Source organism: Brachyhypopomus gauderio, unplaced genomic scaffold, assembly GCF_052324685.1.
Source record: "Brachyhypopomus gauderio isolate BG-103 unplaced genomic scaffold, BGAUD_0.2 sc70, whole genome shotgun sequence".
In the NCBI taxonomy this organism is placed as follows: Eukaryota; Metazoa; Chordata; class Actinopteri; order Gymnotiformes; family Hypopomidae; genus Brachyhypopomus; species Brachyhypopomus gauderio.
The window spans coordinates 1593629-1606884 of record NW_027506891.1 but is presented as its reverse complement, the minus strand read 5'-3'; the positions used below and the strand labels follow the sequence as shown (position 1 = coordinate 1606884).

The 13256-nt window shown below is 43.7% G+C and overlaps 1 protein-coding gene across 12 annotated transcripts in view; it reads left to right on the top strand.

Moving 5' to 3' along the window:
- Positions 1–13256, top strand: part of nav3 (neuron navigator 3) — a 373704-nt gene that overhangs the window by 201287 nt on the left and 159161 nt on the right. For all 12 annotated transcript variants that reach the window (XM_076989743.1, XM_076989738.1, XM_076989739.1 and 9 more), the window contains 2 exons: positions 225–277; positions 10143–10215. In XM_076989743.1, the coding sequence (XP_076845858.1) occupies positions 225–277; positions 10143–10215 (126 nt within the window). The remainder of the gene's footprint in view (positions 1–224; positions 278–10142; positions 10216–13256) is intronic.

Here is a 13256-nt window from a genome sequence, read left to right as displayed (position 1 = left end):
TCTCTCTCACACACACACACACACACACACACACACACCCCCATGCTCTAATTTCAGCTCTGCTTCTCTCATGACAGAAAGCCTTGGACAGACGTGCTCGGGAATCTATACGTGTGTGTGTGTGTGTGTGTGTGTGTGTGTGTGTGTGTGTGTGTGTGTGTGTATGTTATTTTTAACAGCTAGTGTATTGTATGAATTGACTCCCCTCTGTTTCTCTTTTGCAGCAAATGAGAAGGTGGAGAATATTGCTGACTGCCCAAGAAGTCACTCTCAAATGGTGAGCCACAGTTCTCTCGTCCTTTATTGTACTCCAGGAGTATGGAGCTGGGCTACAGTGCAGGTTCAGGGTTTAGCTGTAAAGATCAGACAGAACGTGGCTTCTGGAGCCCATCTTGTGGTGCACCTGTACTTTGTTATTCCTGTTGTAAACCACCTGACCATCTCTGGGCTAAAACAGGAGTAGAATATGTAGCATTGTTCTGTGGTTTCTTTTTCTGGATCTTGCTGGAGACGTATTTGAACGATACTCTGTTGTTGTTGTTGTTGTTTTTTTTTGCTGAACGTTACTGATCTGCCATTGTTGCCTGTGTTGGGTGAGGACTCAGCCCTGTCTCATAATGAGCTGGAGTAAACAGTGAGACTCCTGTGAGGTTTCTCTGTGTTTCTGTGTTCATATTTTTATCTCTTCTGGGGAAAAGTGTGTTCCCATGTGGATATTAGTATTTGGATGTTGACCCCATGGTGATATTTCTCAGGTCCGCGTAATCGTGTGGCATTAAATTGTTGTGTCATTGCGGTGTTACATGTTACGTTATTGTGGTCTTGCAGTGTTGTGGTGTTGTGGCATTGCGGTGTTACATGTTACGTTATTGTGGTCTTGCAGTGTTGTGGTGTTGTGGCATTGCGGTGTTGGGAAGCTGTGGTGTTGCAGTGTTGTGACATTATGGTGTTGTGGCGTTGGGGAATTTCAGTGTTGAGGCGTGGTGCTGTTGTGGCATTGAAATGTTGCAGTGTTGTGGTGCTGTGGTATTGCTGGATTGCATTACCACCTAAAGTGATCCAAGGCTTTCTGCTGGACTGGACTGTGCTGAAGGAGTGAAAGGCCTGTGAAGGCACCTCTAGCTTGACCAGTGCTTTGGTTGCTGTGTTACTGTGTATGTTGTGTCTATTTGTTTTAGTCACACTGATCCTGCACCTGCTGGACTGAAAAAGGCTTGTGAGCTGTGTGTGTTGGTGTGTATGAGGTTTTACAGTGAGGAAGTGTGTTTGCATGCTGCTGTTTAGTTGTGGTTGAGGTCCGTGAGACATTTGACACTCATTTGCATACGTACACACACACACACACACACACACACACACACACACACACACACACACACACAAATGCCTGCCATTATACTACAGCAAGTCAAACGTACCCAGCTGCATGGGGTTGTTTGGCCTGTTTGAGGAGCTCCACTGAGATGAAGATGCTGCACTCTCACTTTGTGGATTCTGCCTGATCGGCTTTTCTATGGTGTGTGTGTGTGTGTGTGTGTGTGTGTGTGTGTGTGTGTGTGTGTGTGTGTGTGTGTGTAAGAGAGAGTGGAGAGACAGAAGGAGAGAGGGAAATCTTTTCTGATGTCTGACCAAAATTGTGTGTATGGGTGTGTATGTGTCTGCGCACATGTGTGTGTGTATTTCTTACAGCTGTTGTAAAGCTAACATTAAATGGAGTGTCTAATCTTCTGGCTCCAGTAGTTGGCACTATACCAAAATTGGGAAATGTCCATGAACAAAGTTAATTCAGGGAGTCCGCACCTTATCGATTCAGTTACAGATAACTCTTTGTGTGGAAACTACTAGAACCTTAAAGCCAGAGAAGTGCCACGAGACATGGAGGAAGCTGGGCCATTTTACAGAACAACCCTCCATCCGTGCTTTGTTACACATGGGCCTATTGAGAGAGGTGTCAAAGGAGTCCTCGATCCAACCATTTCTGTCTCTCCCTTTTCATGTATTTCTCGGTAATCTTCATTAATAAGCCTTCGTTAATGACACTTCATCAAATGCTCAGAGTGAACCTGTTTTTCTGCGCTCCCACTCCACTCGAGGCTGAGTTAGTCCTGAACAAGGTTTTGTACAGGCCTGACAGTCCTGAGGTTTTTGGACAGTCCTGACAGTCCTGAATGACTGTACCGGCTCCTGAGGTCCTCTCCACTCTCCCTCCTCCCTGCATGTCCTGTTGAGGTTTAAACATGGCTTTTTGTTACAACCTCGTGTGTTGAGTTTATGACCCGTTAGTAAGTTTCTGGAGATGTCACTGACTATTTTAATGAGGCTTACAAGACACTCTGCTGGAAAACACACACATAAATAGACACACCTGCCCACACCTACAGGTCGTCTTCCACACCCACATGCGTACAGACACATACACACACACACATGGGCCTGCATGTGTTGCGAGCAGCAGCTGGAGATGCAGCCTCTGTGCCTACTGAGGGAGTTTTGTGGATTCGTACGCTGACGGAGTCCTCTCTCCTCCGCCATTGTTGGGACAATTTCTCTCTGAAAGACATCACCACAGCCTCATGCACTGCGTGTGCCTCGAGACGCACTGATGCTCTTTGAGCTGTGCCAGGCAGCCCTAGGGCGGTCGGTGTGAAATCCAGCCAGACCAGACGAATGCAGGCAGACACTTAGAGTCCCAGCTGATCTGAGACTAAAGGCCCCAGAATCCCAGTACATGTAATTAAAACTGGCATTAATGAAGCACAACACACTTCAAAAAGATACAGATTTTTGAGGTTGCAGTTTAATCAACGGTTTAATGTGCGATGCATGATCAGAGAAATGATGGCCCACTCCTTAGTATTCAGAAGGAGAAAGAGAGAAGGAGAGAGAGGGAGAATGAGTGCGAAACATCTGTGTGTGGTGTGTTCAGAATTTCATAATGCACTAGTGTCACCTAGGCTACATCTGTTAGCACTGTATATCCTGGTGGATGAAAGACATTCTATGGTAGGCTACACATATACCAGTGGCGAACCGTCAGGGCCTTCAAGGCCTTCTCTGAAGGTCCACTGATCTTGAAAAAGATGCTTTATCTATTATATGTAATATATGTTAATAACGCTTCACCAAACATTTGTATTTTTCCTCTAAATTGGCTTTCAAATCCACTTTTCGTGCTTGTACTGGAAAACAACTCAACCAATCAGTATATTTCACACTGTTATTTCTAGGTAAAAGAGAGAAAAGACCTCCCCCCCCATGAATTGGCAGTTTAATCAACCAATCATATTTAGAATGGCGGGGGAGTGCTCCAATAGTCTCGGGGTATTCTCGCTGGTCCTCGTGCATCAGTTCTGCGTGGTTGGGGTCTCGTGAGCTTTTAGCTTGTGTGCTAGCTAGTTAGCAGCTCCTAGCAGAGCTACCATGAGGTTTTACAAGCGGAAAGGATGGAATCGCAGGATATTGTCAGCGAATTGCTAACAACACCATTTTCAAGACGGTGGACTTCTAACTGACTCATTTGGTGGTTGAATGAAGCAGAAGTTGTGTAGGTACGTTGCACCTAGTACACGCGATTATGACAACAGTGGTGTGGACGTGTTTTAATGCTACGGTCATGTTTTCATTTGGCTCTGTCTAGTGAACGACCATGGCCAGTAAGTACGGGTGGCCACTGACATATACATACCCTCACTACACATGTACACACACATCACACTCTATCTACATCACATTAGGTCCTACCTGTACTCTCTTACTGAGAGCAACAGACACACACACACAGACACACTCATACACACACACTCATACACACACACTCATACACACACACTCATACACACACACGCACACTCATACACACGCACACTCATACACACGCACGCACAGACACACACACACAGACACACACACACACTCATACACACACAGACACACTCATACACACACACACTCATACACACACACTCATACACACACACTCATACACACACACGCACACTCATACACGCACACTCATACACACGCACACTCATACACACGCACACTCATACACACACACACTCATACACACACACACTCATACACACACACACTCATACACACGCACGCACAGACACACACACACACTCATACACACGCACGCACAGACACACACACACACACACTCATACACACGCACGCACAGACACACACACACACACACACACACACACACTCATACACACACACTCATACACACACACGCACACTCATACACACGCACACTCATACACACGCACGCACAGACACACACACACAGACACACACACACAGACACACACACACACTCATACACACACACACACTCATACACACGCACGCACAGACACACACACACACACACACACACACTCATACACACGCACGCACAGACACACACACACACACACACACTCATACACACGCACGCACACACACACACACACACACACACACACACACACACAGAGGTGCGGATCACGCTGCTGCTTCATTTTCTTATCTGCGTGATGGATGCATGAGTGTTGAAATGCCCAGAGGGGAAATGACATCAACAGCAGTCTTTTATGTTTTGGGCCCTCGTGGTTGGCAGCATCCTCCGGATTTGACTGGTTACAGTGTTACAGTTGTGCTTAAGGAGGCAGCATCTGATTTCTCCTTAAATCTTGCACTGCGGTTACAGGGTGGGTCTGAGGGGGTCGGTGGCCTTTTATCCTTTGCTTTCTTAGAGAATTGCCTTTACATGAAGGTCATCCCCACCGCCAGCGTCACCTCCGCCTGGTCTCGTCTCCTTGTGCTCAGTGACAATGCTACATATCATAAAAAGAACCACAACAATGCTCTAGGTTATCCTAATCATCGTATCCTCATTTTATAATTTTTTTTTCTCATGTAACAGGAAACAAATTGAATGAATTAAAATCATTACACTGGATTCTTTGTGATACCACAAAGAGTCTGTCTTTTTTAAGGTTTGCCTTTGTAAGTTTCATTTTTGTGTTTTTTTATTTTACTCTGTGTGTCAGGACTGTCAGCTGTTTTCCTCCAACCAGGTGGGAGAGGTGTGGTTGGGTTGTCATGCCTTCGTGGTGTTCATCGTCATCTGAATGTCCCTCCAGCCAGTGTCTCTTACACATCTTAGTCTGTCTGCATTAGAGATCTGATGTCTCGATTCACCTTTCATGAGTTCCCAAGCCCTTGCCCACACAGCTCGTGTCCTCCAAACCAAAACCTGCCATCAGGTTTATTTCTGTAAGTAGTTATATCTGGAATATATGTTCTTTAAAAATTACCTCTTAATTTTTTTACAGTTACTGATCCATGATGTGCTTCCAACCTCTAATTTGCAAGTGCCGTGCTAATCTTGTGCTTTGACATGCTTTTGCAGTGTGATCAGTAAATGTTAATCGGCATACAGATCTGATGGGTGTTTTAATAGTCCTCTAAGTGTTTCTGCACTCACATTCAGAAATTTGCAACATGAACCTCTCATGATGCTTCTAAAGCAAAATTGTTTCATCATTACATCAACGTCAATGTAATTTATTTTTTTTGTCTTTAATTATTTAATCTTCCAAACCTGGATCACCAAGGCTTCATGTCTTCCTAGCAGCTTCTTTCTTCACTGACGTGGTCAGAATTAAATATTAAATATCAAGTGTATTGTAGACTAGATCTTTTCTAGATCTGTCAAAAAAGCTCCGATGTCGCTCTAGAGATTGTGAAACATATCACAAACATAAGATCTGAACTGGGGTGCATCACAGAGATAAAATGCCATGCATCACAGTGTGGCAGTGCAGAGTTTGGTTTAACAAACACAAAAGCACTCCAGGATTCCACAGAGTGTTATACACTCTCTGGCCCGTTTTGGTACACCTTGCTAGTACTGGGTTGGACCCCATTTTGCCTTAATCCTTTGTGGCATAGATTCAACAGGGTACTGGAAACATTCCTCAGAGAGTCTGGTCCATATTGACATGACAGCATCACGCAGTTGCTGCAGATTTGTCAGCTGAACATCCATGATGTGAATCTCCTGTTCCACCACATCCCACAGCGTACTGAATTGAGATCTGGTGACTGTGAACTCACTGTCTTGTTCAGGAAACCAGTCTGAGATGATTCGGTTATTTGAGTTACTGTTGCCGTTCGATCAGCTTGAACCAGTCTGGCCATTTTCCTCTGACCTCTGGCATCAACAAGGCATTTAAATCCACAGAACTGCCACTCACTGGATATTTTTTCTTTTTGGGACCATTCTCTGTAAACTCTAGAGATGGTTGTGCGTGAAACTCCCAGTAGATCAGCAGTTTCTGAAATTTCTGGCACCAACAACCATGGCACGTTCAAAGTCACTTAAATCACCTTTCTTCCCCATTCTGATATTCAGTTTGAACTGCAGCAGATCGTCTTGGCCATGTCTACATGCCTAAATGCATTGAGTTGCTTCTGTGTTATTGGCTGATTTGACATTTGCGTTAATGAGCAGTTGGACAGGTGTACCTAATAAAGTGGTCGGTGACTGTTATTGTGTTTTGGTGGACTCAAAGCTGATCCAGTTATTGCTAAAAGGCCCTTGGGGAAGTTCCATATGTTTTTCCATCATTCCAAATTTTTTCCATTCATTTTCCATAGTTATCATCATTCCTCTGTCCCTAAGCAAATTACCAATTGTAGTCATATAGCATATAGCAAGAAGATGTAGAACTGTAAATAAAATTTTACTTTGACTATGTAATTTTTTTTTTATAATGTATTCATAACAAATACATAACAGGTTTGAAAAAAAAATTGTTATTTAATAGATTAATTACTGTAAATTAAGGTGATACTGAAACATAGTTTGAACCAAACAAAATGGTCATGGGCCAGATGTATGGTGACGTCACCTCCAGTGTGTGGTAAGCAGCGCAGAATCACAGGGCAGCAGTGTAAACCATTTGGTTGCTAATTGGACTTAAAGGAGCCACAGGAATTTATTGGCCATTGTGGTCCTGTATCATCACAGCATAACTGTCTTCACAAAACCATGTTGGTAGTCAAGTTATATTTGCCTTTCCCTCAAGTTTGAAACAAACCAAGATATATGTATATATATTGGACAAATTGTGAATTCAAGAATTTAAGGTATAAGAAACTCAAAAAACTCAAAAAAGAGGTTTGTTAATCAAATATTCAACAATATTTACAAACGCCAGACGCCATCCGGCATCCCATGATAATCTGACTGAAGCTAGGACACTGGCAGATGGTCAGTTCAGATTCTGCATGAAAACCATTAAGAGACAGAGAGAGAGATGAAGAAGGGAGTAGTTCATGCACTGGGTCTAAGACTATCAATGAAATGTTCAGTGCCAAATGATTGGTTCCAAGATGATTTAATGTTTTGAAGTCTAATAATTATTGTATTTATAATAAATGGATCACTAAATAAAATCCTTTCTGAGAGAACTGTCCTACACTTGCTTATTGCGTCCACTTAAAATCCTTGAGATCTTGGCCTCTGACTAAGACACCAGAATTGTTATTTTACATCAACATTTTGAAAGGGCTGCAAGGAGTGTACACATGTGCTTTTCAGAGTGGACATCTTTCATTAGTCTGTTAAACACGGCTGCACAAAAACCTAAGCAAAAGCAACAGTGTCAATCTCCTACAGACCGGCTAAATGATCACAGACCGGCTAAATGATCACAGACCGGCTAAATGATCACAGACCGGCTAAATGCCAAGAGAATCACAGACTTGGCTAAATGCACCACCAAGTCAAAATAGTGTTAAATCTGAACAACACAGGAGATGTCCGGATAGTGCAGCAGTAACAAGAGTAGAGGAATATTTCAACTTGCTTGATACATGACACTTTCTTCTATAAGGCTACGAGAAATGTGAGTGCAGGGTGGCTGCAGTTCCGATGCCTTGATGCCCCGAGGAGGTTTGGAGTGGAATGGGGTTGGACGGAGAAGCTGTTACCGTCTGATGCCCACGCAGCTGCCGCGGGTTGTTTTGGAGGTTCCTCGAAGCGTCTTGAGTAGGGCCCTCTGCCACAGGGCTGGCTGTGCTACATCTGGACAATATACAGCTGCAAACATTTACCCTGAATTAGAGCCTCTCTCTGAAGCGCTATATATTAACCGCCGTTTGATTTACGATGACTACCAGAGTAAACGTGAGCAGCTTGACAGCGTTATTTGGAGAGGCTGACTGACTACTCCCCATCCCCTTCGCTTTCATGTATTTGCCTGTAAATGTCTTGATATAATTTTTTTGTCATGAAAATGTGTCTCATGAAGTCCTACTTGCAAAAAAAAAACTCTCCAAAAGGGGTTCAGAGAAATACAGTACTAGCTCTGCTAATACTACAAAATGAATTTAGGAGAGAGAGAGAGAGAGAAATTTGGATAATCTGCATATGATTCAACCCCTCTTAACCAGTCATAGTCAACACTTTATATTGGCCTGAAGCCCCACGGTGACCTCTCACCACACATTCACATTCCTTCCTGTGTTGAAGCTATTTTGTAATATAAATGTGTTATGGACAGGCAATTAAACACACTAGTTTCTTCTTTTCAAAGGGCTGGGTGTGTTTTCAGAGTGCAGTGAGCAGAACGTATAACTGTGTGTGGCACACGTATAACTGGTCCTAGTTTATGAGAGCAGATGATCAGACATGCACCACACAGCAGCAGTGCTTACTGTGTGTGTGTGTGTGTGTGTGTGTGTGTGTGTGTGTGCGCGCGCGTGTGTGTGTGTTTGTGTGTGTGTGTTTGTGTGTAAGGAAAGACACATGAAAAGCATCCTGCTATAAAGTCTGGCGAGGCAGATGTATGGCTGTTGCATGCAAAAGGTTGCTGTTTATTCCAGTCTAGTAAACATTCGGTCCTTGTGTGTGTGTGTGTGTGTGTGTGTGTGTGCACTCATGTGCACATGTGTTTCTGTGTGGGTGAGCATGCATGTGTGGATTTGAGTGTATTCACATGTGTTGTGTGGGTGAGCGTGTATGGGTATATGTGTACACGTGTGTTTGTAAGGGTCAACACACCTGCATGCATGCGTTTGTGCACATGTTTGCGTGGGCGAGCAGTCATACGTGTATGGGTGCAGGGCCATAACCCTGTGGGTGATTGTAGATGGAGGTGGAGGCGGGTCTGTGTGTGGGGAGGATGGACAGTTTGTCAGTCCATCCTAGACAGTCAGTGCTAGACAGACTTAAAGTTAGGGTGTATCATCTCCAATTTTGTCCAGTAAATGCAACAGATTTGGTCTAATGCTTCACAGTCAGTGAGAACTCTGAAGTTAGTCTCTAAATCACTCTCACCATTTGTTTCTCTCCCTCTTCTCTCTGTCAGCTTTTCTTTCTCCTCCACCCACAATGTAACTCTACAATATAACTCATTCTTCACCATGAAGCACAGGACAGCCAGTCTTTGCAGTGTGTGAAGGTGTGTGTGTGTCTGGGTCCTCTGTGGGTCTGCTTGACCTCTCTTGCCCCATGATAATTCATAGCATGTTGGCCATGCATAACACCCCATTGACATCATTCATTAGCCACTCTATGCCTTCTGTGTGCATGTGTGTGTAGCTTATTAGCAGTCTTTAGTGAGTCTTTGTATTATTATGGGCCTCAAGTGGACTACAACATCTTGACGTGTGTGTCTACGCACAAATGCCGGTGTAGGTGTGAAACACTGCCATCACTGTGTCAGTCAGTGTGTGTGTGTGTGTGTGTGTAAATGTGATATACTGCCATGTCTGTCTTGCACTCTAGTACATGCCTTCTGGGGTTGGGCGGAGGTCGCAACCGTCTCACTTGACGGCCACAATGCTGTCTTTTGTGGCCATAGTACCCTCTATGACATCATCAACACAACTCTAACACTGGCATGCATGCGTCAGCCAGAGACCACAATCAGGCAGAAATTTATCACCATTGAATGAACCCCCCCACACACACTCACACACACAGTGTTCTGTTTCTTATGGGCATCGGTTGGCTTAAGGTGTAGTGTGGTTAGCTTCAACACTTAGTGAACTCCTTTTCCAACTGGGCATGTTAATGTGTGATATGCACTGATGCTGAACTGTGTGTCTGTGTGTGTCTGTGTGTGTGTTTGTTTCAGATTGAGAATGTGGAAGTTTGCCTGACGTTCCTGGAGACCAGAGGAATCAGTGTGCAGGGCCTGTCTGCTGAAGGTAGGATCCCCTCAGTCTGTCTCTCCTTCCCTTTCCTTTTTATTGTCTGTTCTGTAAGTTTTTTCCATCTATCAGCTAAATATTGGCTATTTGTAGTTTTGTAAGATGTGATTTTTAGACTTCTTGTCAGCATGCATTATTAAGGTATTTAGTGAGTCGATAACTGATGTAGTGAGGTAGTTGGTTGCTCATTTGAAGTGTGGGTGTGTAGGCCAGGCCCTTGCTGATAATGGCTTTGACCTTTCGTTGGGTCTTTGGACCCCTGTTGAGTTGAATGGCTGTTGACCTGGTTTCTTTCAAAGCAAATAGCAAAAAGGTCCCTGATTGGCTCCCTGTATCTAACTAAAAGCAGACTGTAACTCACTGCCCAGTTAAAGCCTCCTAAACACATCCACACCAGGAACACACAACATGGGATTATTTTACAGCACTGCATGCTATAAGATGTTGACATATGTCTGTTTTTGCGCACCATGTGTGTTTGAGAGCTTGCATGTCTATGTGTTTAAGTGTTAGAACAAGCTTGTTTTCTGAAGCTGGTAGCAGCAGTCTTAATTAAATTAGTTGTGGTTTTATAGCTGGTCTTTAAAATGCTCATCATTACTTTTTATGAGTCCTACAGACTTAAGAAATAAACTGCATTTGATGTGCCTGTTTTCCTCTTCAAGGAAAGTAAATGAAAACTTAATAATCTTTTGAATAGTTAAATACATTTTGTGTGAAGCTGTTAACTCCTGGCATCTCATACATCTGCCTCGACATTACCAGCTAAGGCATGAGAATTGACGTATGACTTAATCACTCCTAACTTTCCTCTTCGGCCTTTCACTCTGAGAGAGGGGGCCACTAGACCTGACAGACTACATAGGGATAGTGGCAGGTAGCTTTAGAAACTACATCAACCATAAACTGAAAGAATGACTTCACCCCAGATGGAGACAATCAGGCATTTTCCGATCTCTCAGCTGGCTTTGGCCTTTGTAAGTGCATGGATGTATTCAGAGGTGATGTACATTTCTGAGCGAATGAGACCTCTTTAACACTCCGTATCCTGCTTGCTGAGACAGGTCATTGCTGGCCTGACTCTGAACTACATGGACACACACACACACACACACACTGTACTTATGCATTCAAACATACACACATTCTCCCTTTCTCTCTCTCTGTGGGTTGGGTGTATCACCTCAAAATTTGTACATTGAACTTGTCGTAATTAGGTCAAATGCTTCACATTCAACGAGAACTCTCCATCTTTCTCTTTACACACACACACACACACACACACACACACACACACACACACACACACACACACACACACACACACGCGCACGCACACACACACACACACACACACACACACACACAAAAGCACTCAGTACACATATTGAATCTTGAACATTTTCAAGCCTCATCTGACACTGAAAATCTGCTCTAATCAATTAATCAATCAGTCAACGTTTATTTGTATAGCGCTTTTAACAACTCAAGTTGTCGCAAAGCAGCTTTACAGGGTTTACAAGGTTAACAATACTATGGGTCCAGAACCGTAATGAGCAAGCCAAAGGCGACAGTGGCGAGGAAAAACTCCCTATGATGGTGGGGAATAGGAAGAAACCTCGGGAGAACCAAGACTCAAAAGGGAACCCATCCTCCATTGGGCGGCCCGTTAACACACAAATACACAAGTCACACATAATTCACACAATCAGACTAGGTAAAAGGTAGAATTGAAAGTTCTGGGTTTTGATATTGTCACTGTAAATGTCTGTTGATGAATGCCAGGCTTTCATTCCGTGTCGGAGCAGTGATGCTGGTATTGTAGGCTCCGACTGCAGTGTTACTCCCCAGATGAACCCCGGTATCAGCACATCCACCGGCAGCCAGACCATCCCCCAGGTGCCTGCAGGTGCCTGTATCCAATCGTCTTGGGTAGAGCCATGCAAGAAGATAGATAATACAGACTGAGTGGACATGAATTTAAACCACCATTGATTTAAATGTACATAGCTCACATGCCAATGATGAGCATGTGGCTCCGGCAGGCTAATCTATAGCAGCATAACTAAAGGGAGGGGTTCAGAAGTGACCACAGGCATGAGGGCTCACTGAGACATTGCTTTCCAGTCAAGTCATAGTCACAAATAGAGTGATGCCAAGACACAGTTGGATGACAGCATCAACATCTCAGATCACCAGAAATCTCAACGTCTGGGGGCCCCCAAGCCCCTACACCTTACAAGGGGAATTTTTAGCTGAAGGCTTGACTAAACAGGTGAGTCTTAAGTCTAGATTTAAAGATTGGAACTGTGTCAGAATCTCGGATTGGAGCTGGAAGGCTATTCCATAATTGAGGGGATTTAAAAGAGAAAGCTCTGCCTCCGGCTGTAGTTTTACTAATTTTTGGAACTAGGAGAAATCCAGCATTTTGGGAGCGCAAAGGGCGAGATGGGTTGTAGTAATCAATGAGTTCACTCAGATATTGTGGGGCAAGACCATTTAACGCCTTATAGGTTAACAGGAGAACTTTAAATTCAATGCGATATTTAATCGGCAGCCAGTGTAGTGCGGCGAGAGTGGGACTAATATGATCGAATTTCCTAGCCTTGGTTAGGACTCTAGCTGCGGCATTTTGTACAAGTTGTAGCTTCTTTATGGACTGTTTAGAGCATCCAATTAGAAGACTATTACAGTAGTCCAATCTCAACGAGACAAAAGCATGAACTAGCTTCTCTGCATCAGCTAATGAAAGTAAGTGTCTCAGCTTGGCAATATTACGTAAATGGAACAAGGCAGCCTTAGTGACATTGCATACATGTGTGTCAAATGAAAGATCAGAATCAATAGTGACACCTAAACTTTTTGCAGTAGATTTTGGTGTTACTGAAAAACCATCTAGGGTAAGGGGAATATCAGCCCAATTGCTTCTAACAGCTTTAGGCCCAAGAATCAGTACCTCAGTCTTGTCAGAATTTAGTTTAAGAAAATTAGACGCCATCCAGTTTTTAATATCCTGGACGCAGTTCTCAATCTTGAGA